Source organism: Pyxicephalus adspersus, chromosome 9, assembly GCF_032062135.1.
Source record: "Pyxicephalus adspersus chromosome 9, UCB_Pads_2.0, whole genome shotgun sequence".
Lineage (NCBI taxonomy): Eukaryota > Metazoa > Chordata > Amphibia > Anura > Pyxicephalidae > Pyxicephalus > Pyxicephalus adspersus.
In genome coordinates this window covers 48360479-48369497 of record NC_092866.1, presented here as the reverse complement: position 1 = coordinate 48369497, position 9019 = coordinate 48360479, and the positions used below count along the sequence as shown (strand labels likewise).

The window sequence follows — 9019 nt, the reverse complement described above, 5'->3', positions numbered from 1 at the left end:
GTCCAAGTGGTCGATGACCACATTCTGGTGTTTGATCCAAAAGCAGAAGAAGTAAATTTTTTCCATGGCAGAAGTGTCGCCAACCGAGATGTCACGAAAAGGAAAAACAAAGACCTTAAGTTGGTTTTTGATTGCGTCTTTGGTGAAAACTCTACACAGTTGGAAGTTTTCGAACAAACCACTAAGATCGTACTTGATGGTGTCCTAAATGGATTTAATTGCACTGGTATGTATTGCGTGCTGTCTGTGCTTCTAATGGGAACGTACATTGCGACTTGCTGATTACAACTAGAGACTACAATGGTTAATGCCTAAGGCTGGGTACACACGTGCAAAAATTGTCATTGGAAATGATCTTTCACGACAAAAGACTGTACGATGCATGAATGTGTGCTGTACATACAGGGCTAACCTACTTTATGGAGAGAGAAGGGGAAGAGCGATGGAGCGGCACCCCGCTGCGCTCTCTCCCCTTCACTTTCATTATAATCGTTCGTCCTTTGTGGATCCAACAGGATGGTGGTATAGAAGGGGAGTGTTGTACACATCCAATATCGGCACTGAGGCAGAAAATCTTCAGATAGGTGTACCCACCTATCTGAAGTAACCTCTCTCTCTTAAGAGAGGTTAGATATTCAAATGTACTGGGATACTGGTGACTGCAACTCCTCTGTTTATAATCCTCAGCCTGTATTTTCAATCCCAAAAGACTTGTATGGCATGTGTAGCTTTATTATATTTAAATTTAGATACCCCATCTTTTTTGCAGGCCAACCCAACTTCTTCATTTACCCTTCCCTGGCTGGTTTGTGTATCTGTGCTAAATGTCCTTTTTTTCTTGAGAAACCTGTTGATTGCACACCCTGGATGAGAAAGTTTCTATGAAGGAGCTTTGGATTGTGGAACACTGGCCGTGATCATCCCAGAAATTATTTTAAGCTAAAAAGTGCTGGGTGGTACGCCCAGCTAAAAGGACCTGGGGAGGACACTGACTGGATAGGTTGCTTAGGAAAGAGTAGCCTGCATTTTAGGATAGCCATACTAAAAATAAAACGTATCTAAGCACAAAAACAAAAATGATTGTAGCTTACCACTCATTAAATGTGCTGGTGGCACTGGTGTACAGTCTTATCAGTCACTTAAATGATTAAAAACAATGAACTCCCAGTGTCGCTTATCTATATCGGCATCTATATCAGCATCTATTAAAGCTAAACTTTTTCTTTAACATGCTATCCTTTCTATAAAACGGAATCCCCTAATACAGCTCTTTCTCTAAACCCTGAAAATACTTGTTACACCCCAAATCACTTCATGAGCTGACCCGGATTGTCAGCTGCCACTCTGCTAATTTGGGGTGTAAAAAAAAGAATTTTAAGAAAGAGGAATGGACAACAGCTTTAAACTTTATGCGTCCAACTGTGTTGCTGAATTGCTTTATAAATGTCCTCAGTGTATCCAACTATGCTCCTTTAGTTACCCCCAGGTGTCTTGAAAAAATGTGTGTGATGGCGCTATATAAATACTGCTCTTAGTAATAGTATGCATAGGATTTAACTATTTTGGATAAATAGAATATATTAAAATAAATGCAATGATTAAATAAAATAAATTATATATTTATATATGTATTAAATAAATTAATAAATTATTAAGTGACATAAAGGCACTTTTATGTAATTTTTTGTTTGTTCCCTCACCTAGTTTTGGCTTATGGAGCCACAGGAGCAGGAAAGACCCATACTATGCTGGGTTCCTCTACACAACCTGGAGTCATGTATCTAACAATGATGGACCTCTACAATCGAATGGAAAGTTTAAAGGATGAAAAGATTTGCAATGTTGCGGTCTCTTACCTAGAGGTTTGTACTTATTATTCTATTTCATAGATGTTTAAATAAAACACATACAATTACCCAAGTTTACAAATGGCAAGAACATAAATATCCTCATATAAACCTAACTGCCTTTGCAACACAAGGGTCCTAGGTTCGAATCTGTATGAAGGCACTATCTGTATGGAGTTTGTATGTGCTCCATGTGTTTGTGTGCGTTTCCCCTCACATCCCAAAAAACATGCAATTAGGTTATTTGTCTTCCCCTCAAAAATTGGCCTTAGGCTGTGATAATGACAATGTATTTGATACAGATTAGATTGTGAGCCCTTTTGAGGGACATGACCTTGGACTTTGTAAAATGATGTGTAATATGTCGGTGCTATATGAACATAAGATGATAGTAATTCAGGTGATTAAACCCTTTAACATCTGCCAAAAATAAAAGTTCCATTTTTCAATGAACTGGTCCTTTAAGAGCTTTGCGCTGTGCCTTCTGCAAGTGACTATTAGTAAAGCCCACTTAGCTGTTAAAGATATCTCTTTGATGTAATAAAATGTCCTTGTTACAAATCTTTCTTTTATATTGTGACTTTCTTAAGCTCTTGTTAGAACAGCATGGATTCTCTTTAGCCCCTTTTTTCTTAGCAGTAATCTATAATAGTGCTTTCATTGGTACTTTACATCAAAACAACATAAATGTATTTCTAGAAGCCACTCTCTGCTGTTCAGCGCTGTCTCATTTTACTGTATATAGATCATTTACATCCTTATTGGCACAAACAACACATTGTTGGTTAGGAATGCAATTCAGTAAGTCAGATGCCTGTTAGTTGTAAGCTGACCATATTTAATGAACTTTAAAATGTTTTATAGGGACAACTACACATTACATACATTTCTCGTGGCTACAATTATGTTGTCAGCTTCTCTCCAAACAATGTATGATAAATTAGTTGTTCTTCTAATATTTTTTTCATACCTCTCTTTTGACAATTTTAAAGTTGAACTCTGGGCTCAAAAACCTAAAAATAATGAGCACACTAACAAACCAAGAATATGCCATACATTGCCATACATAGTTACATGGATAGTCAGGTTGAAACATGACATAAGTCTATCAAATTCAACCACTAGGAAAATAAACATATCCCAGATAAAACCAAATATGCATAGTTGATGCAGAGGAAGGCAAAAAAACCCTGCAAACCTGGTTCAATTTGTTCCATCAGGCTTCTTCCTGATCCCGTGAGGCAGATGAATGTTCCTTGGATCAACAGTCTCTGTTATCTTTACTTTAAACATTAATAGGCAGTTATTTTCTGTGCTTCTAGAAAATCATCAAGCTTTTTCTTAAAGCAATGTAGTATTTGCTGAAACTACTTTGTGAGGTAGCCTATTCCACATTTTACCGTGAAGAATCCATCCGGAGACTGAATTTATTTTCCTCCAGACACAGAGTGCCCTCCTGTCATTTGTAATAACCTTAATGTGAATAATTGAGAACGGAGTTCCCTATATGAATCATTTATATATTTATACAGGGTGATCATATCCTTAAACATCTCTTCTCAAGGGAGAACAAATTCGGTTCAATGATTTCCCTTTCCTCAGCCAAACAGGGAGAGGAGCATTCAGCGGAACATCTGTATCATGTATCCAAGAACACATGTCGCAGCTCCTCTAGGGCTGCAGGAGTAATCAAGAGAGAAGAGCTGTCAACATAGCAGAGCGGCGCTGGTTGCTCTGCTACCTGATGCCATCAGGGTTACCTACTTCTCAGCCATTCACAGAGCACTACAGATGAATGGGGACATGTCTCCCTATTAAAGTCTAGTGCTAATTTGGCTGAGAAACAAAAAACCTCAGCTAGTCACAAAGCACTAGAGGTGAATTGGGAGCCTTGTCCTCATTTAACCCCTAGTGCCCAGAGATCCCTCACTGTCCGTAGGAGTCCCATGGCTGTGCTCATGTCATGAATACTGCCGTGGGAATCATCCTGTCATTGGGATAACCTGTATGTACCCCTGTACTCATCCTTAGATCTCCTTAATGAAGTCCTACTAAAAACCCTTATAAAATCCCCCATTATTATCAATAGAAGCTTTCATAAAAAGCTTAAAAACACTTGTAAAAGCCTCAATTGAGTTCAATCTGAGCGTTTTCAAGTGTTTTGGGGCGTTTTCCCACGTTTTAATTTTTTATATGTTGCAAACAACGTTTAAGGTAAAGCTCATAAACGTGCCTGAAGGAAACGTCCTGGTGTGAGTTTACCCATTGTAATGCATGGGGATTTCAAACATGGGCTTTAAAAGCCTCAGGTTAAACGCTGGGGAAACAGTCCCTGTAGACTAAACCTAAATCCTACCCAATAATCTGGTGGATAATGTTTTTTGTTGTATTAAAATAAGAGAAAATTAAAGATGTGATACATGAAATAGAGTGAAATAGCCTCTACAATGGTTCTACCAGTCATTGATACAGAGATCTGTTGCACAGCTATAAATCCCTTAAGTAAAACATTACAAAAAACCCTCTAGCATGCCATTTCCTATCTTTATGGGTAAATATGAAATATTCATTTGCACCCAAAAAATGTAAATCTTTTCAGTTTGCAATATAGGTCATAAAAACTAATTTCAAAAGTATTCATTCCCATATGGTACTCATTATGTGATCAATCCTTTATTTAAGCAATTTTCTTGTATTGCGTAGGTGTACAATGAGCAAATCCGTGACCTTCTCTCAAACTCTGGTTCCCTTGCGGTGCGCGAGGATGCTCAGAAAGGAGTCGTTGTACAAGGATTAACTTTGCACCAGGTATGTTATCAGATATATGGAGGTAAAGCTGTTCTAATTTTTTTTCCACCCACCTAAATCCTATCACAGTTTATATGTCTATCTGTATATCTAGTAATATGTTGAACAGTGCTTGTAAATCTAACTAGTGATGTAAGCAAGAAATATATAGATAACAATGAATAATGCTTTTTGGCAATTAAGATCTGTATCTGTGAAATTAAAGCCTTTGGTTTCCAAAACCAGATACTTGGGTCTTTTATCACTTTCTCAGAAGGCCAACCTGCCCATTTATGTATTTATATAAACTGGTAAATAATCAACCAGATTTTTCTCTTCATTGTCCTGTAATATGCAAGGGGCAGTTTGGTTGCTTTTAGAGACTTGATTAGTGTTAAAAGAAACCTTTCATGAAAATGAAGGCCTGATTTGGGAACAGAGAAAGCAAATCAGGAACACTCCCCATAAAATACAATTCACTTCTAAAATTTGTCAAAAAGTAAAGACTAAAAAGAAATGTCTAGTCTATTGCAGATCACTTACTGTCATTCATTTAGAAATTGAGGGTATGTGCACAGACACAGCTTGTTCTGTCCTCAAATGATCTTAAATTAGGATGGAAATAAACAACAAATTGTTCTGAGTATTGTGTGATGCATGTAGCAATCTACGCTTCAGAAACAAAGAAAAAAATTATTATGTAGGGGTATTAAGCATATTTGCTTTAGGGATCTATTATGAAAAAAATGCTATTTAACGTTGACTTTTTTCTTTAACAATATACATGTATGTGTGTGTGGTTTTTACTTGGTGTGAAAAAACAGGAACTGCTTTTGAAGGGACCACCTTGTCTTATTACTGTGAGTGTATCTGTTTTCCTTAAAAAAAATCCTTGATTTATGAAATATGCGTTAACAAAAGTAAATACTGTACACTGATTAAGAATATTTTAATACCGTTCCCTTTCTAATAGATATACTTGAGGCAACATGACAAAAGTGCCAGCATTAATCAAAATGTCCGGATTGCAAAAATGAGCCTAATCGATTTGGCTGGTTCAGAACGAGCAAGCGCTACAAATGCCAAAGGTGAGCGCTTACGCGAAGGCACAAACATCAACCGTTCGCTGCTGGCTCTTGGAAATGTAATCAATGCTCTGGCAGATCCTAAGGTGAGCTAGACCTTGTCTGTGTCTCCATCTTGTCTTTTGTTCTAAACCTTGGGCTTCAATCAGTTTTGCCTTGTGAACTTTTTTTTTTATTTATTTTTGTTTTATAAGTTGTGAAACAAAGAAGATAAGATTTTTTACAAAGGGTTTGATGAGTTTTTAAATAAACAAAACCATTCATTTAAACAGTACGTGAGCAGTAGACCCAGGTAGAGTGTCTGACTGGAGGAAAAAGAAAAGGTAGCATAATATATCATAAAAAATCAGAAAGAAAAAAAGGACGGTCTGCGTTATGGCCTCAGTACTGGGGGTGAAAAGTTAAAAGGGATAACAATAATGCTTTGAGGGGATTGATTGAAGGGAGTAGTGATTTATGAGCAAAAGTGAATGAAAGGAAGACCTCTCATTCCAAAGGTGGGGTCAAGTCTGAATACTCAGAAAGGTAAACTTAAGAACAATATGGAGGGGGCCTGTATAAATAACCCAAACTTGCCGCCCACAACTTTCAAAATGCTAATTACCACAAAAAAAATGTTCTCTTTGTGTGCAATGCAGACAATTATAGCCATTGGGAGAATATAGCCATTGGGAAATGCAAGCAGGAGGCAGTCCATGGTTTTATAAAAAAAAAAGTACACCTGTATCTAGGCTTCCCATAATTCCATACAGACCAGGACATAAAATAAGCTAAAAAGGCCAGCACTTTAGGACATTGGCTTATTTTCAGCGTTCTACCCAGTATTTTTTTGGGTAGCAGTTTGCTGGGTGGCAAAAAACTAACAAGATGTTGAAAAAGTAGGAAGGGAAACAAATTGATAAATTTGATGTTCCTAGTTTTGGTTCCCATAGAAATCCATTAACCCCTCTAACTCTGGCAGCTTTCTACTGCCCCCTAAACATTGTTCTTACTTTCTAATGCCCACCCCCTAGTATGTCCCATTTTTTTGTATTATGCTCCAACTGTTCAGTGCCTCAGTACTATGACCCAAATTTTCAGTACCCACCCAAAACAGTCAGGTGGTTACTGAAAAGTAATGGGTGGTGATCCCAGCTAAAACAGGCTGAGGAGAACACTGATATTGAAATGCTTATGTGTTAAAATTTTCTTGCAGAAAATAGGGCTGATTTTTTTAGGCAGAGTTTTATTCTTTTACTATCAAGTCAGTAGGCCAGTGGTTGGGAAGTGGGCCAAGCTCTTTTGCTATCTGTAACTGTAAAAAAAAAAAAAAAATTAAGGTAATTTTGGTTATGTATAGTGGCCAAATGTCTGTATCACATGAATGCCTGACAGAAATGCTTGGCCAGATGATACATATCTGTATATGTTTTCCGGGGCGTGTGTTTGCCTATAAATGAGTCTTAGGATAATATTTCAGTTTAAATTGGCATCCCTTTCATAACCAACTTTTGGTATTCGGTAAAACATGAAAAAAAGAGCAATACTCTACTGGGTCTAACTAGTTCCTCCATAATGGTTTGATCTGTACATGAAAAGCCAAAATCCGTGTCCTAGGAAAACCAGATAAAACCAGAGAGTTATAAACCTTTTATCTGTACCACACAACATACTGGTTTCCATGACTTTAAGGTGTCTGAGTAAAAAATATTGCAACGTACCAAGAAGTGTTTTGGTTAGCTGTTTATTAGTATACAGGGCATGTCATGTTTATTTTTATTTCTTGTGTTTATTTTTTTTTTTTTAAACTAGTTACTGTAGATGACTAAATTACTATACTACTGATTTCCCAGAAAAGTGCATCAAATTAAATGAGGCTGCTGTTTATGTAATGCTGACTTGATTATGATTATATGGGTGTCTTGTGTTGCTATTCTACATTTAGTCTTTTAAAAATATTTATAGTCTTCATATGTTTTTGTGGAGGATGAATAATTTGGCAATTATATTTTTGTTTTCTTCTGGGGTGTTAGGCTACGTACACACAACAAATGATTCTCGATTGGACGAGAATCTGACGTGTGTACAGCGGCCGTGTCGTTCATGGATCCATTCTGGCCTATCCACGAACGACAAGCCACGAACAACAGCAATGCAGTAACCACCCAGCTGTTTTTGGGTGATGAGTTGAAAGAGTTGGGTCACAATACAGGGCCTGCCACCTGCCTACAATTTCTTCACACCCAGTTAAAAAAACAATTATGGGTTGAACACTGATGGGGCATTTCGAAACATAGCTGTGAATGTTAATATTAGACTCCTCTAATTTTTTTTTTTTTTTTGCTCATGTATATGTTTCACCATGATGCTCATTTTACTAATCTTTTCAAGGAATGCTTAGCTTGTCTTAATAAATCAATCTAGGCATTTTCTTAGTGTTTTGGTAATGAGGCAAAAATGACCCAGTCTGTAGACAAGTCTCACGTCTCTATTTTAGTGATCGTTACCTACACACATTTTTTTCTAAATCAATTTTTCCTAAAACAAACTTGCACAAATTATTGCAATCACATCAAGTAATTATACACTAGCACAAATTGCTCACAAAATCAGAATATCTAGTGTTATATACTTGTGATAAATAAGAATTTGCATTTTCAATTGTATTATCCCTGTTCTTTGTTATTGGCATGTTCTTTGTTAACACAGGAGCACAACTAAGTGACTTTTTTTATTATTCATTTTTTACAAATAGACTTGAAGCCACCTCAGGGCAACATTCTCCCCTGGTCCTGTGCTGTACATGCCTCATTCTCTTGGTTTAATATACTCCAGACGTAGTAGCTTGGCAAGTCCAGAACGTCTGTTAAATTGCATAGTTTCACGGATTTTTGGTGCCTTTTTTTCTGAAGCATGCATGAACGCCAAACTCCCAGAGGGCAATCTGCAAACTTTTCAAGCTAACATTATTGATACTGGCTGTAATGTTACACCTAAAAGTTGATGGTTCGCTCATTGAGTTAAACAAAGTATATACTTCGCATCTGTTATTTGTGATCATTTGACTACCAGAAAGTAACCTGAACTTTTTTTTTTTTAAACAGACTTTGAGTGTGTTCATATATATAAATGCTCTGCAGCTGTTTTTTTACTGCATAAAATAAACAGACTTTAACAAGGTGTTTATCTGGAATTAAACACACAAGCCCCATTTCCATAATACATTTTCACTGGCTGTCTGTGGACTTAAATTGACCCTTTCTTTAATTCAACTAAGAACAGGCTCTGATGTTACATTTCTTATCCAAAATATTTCATTCT

At 36.8% G+C, this 9019-nt stretch overlaps 1 protein-coding gene across 1 annotated transcript in view; it reads left to right on the top strand.

Annotated features, from left to right (window-relative positions):
- KIF18A (kinesin family member 18A) overlaps positions 1-9019 on the top strand; it is a gene marked incomplete in the record, with an annotated part of 47146 nt that overhangs the window by 4255 nt on the left and 33872 nt on the right. The window contains 4 exon segments of the mRNA XM_072421843.1: positions 1-226; positions 1705-1862; positions 4551-4748; positions 5608-5805. Coding sequence (XP_072277944.1) covers positions 1-226; positions 1705-1862; positions 4551-4748; positions 5608-5805 — 780 coding nt within the window.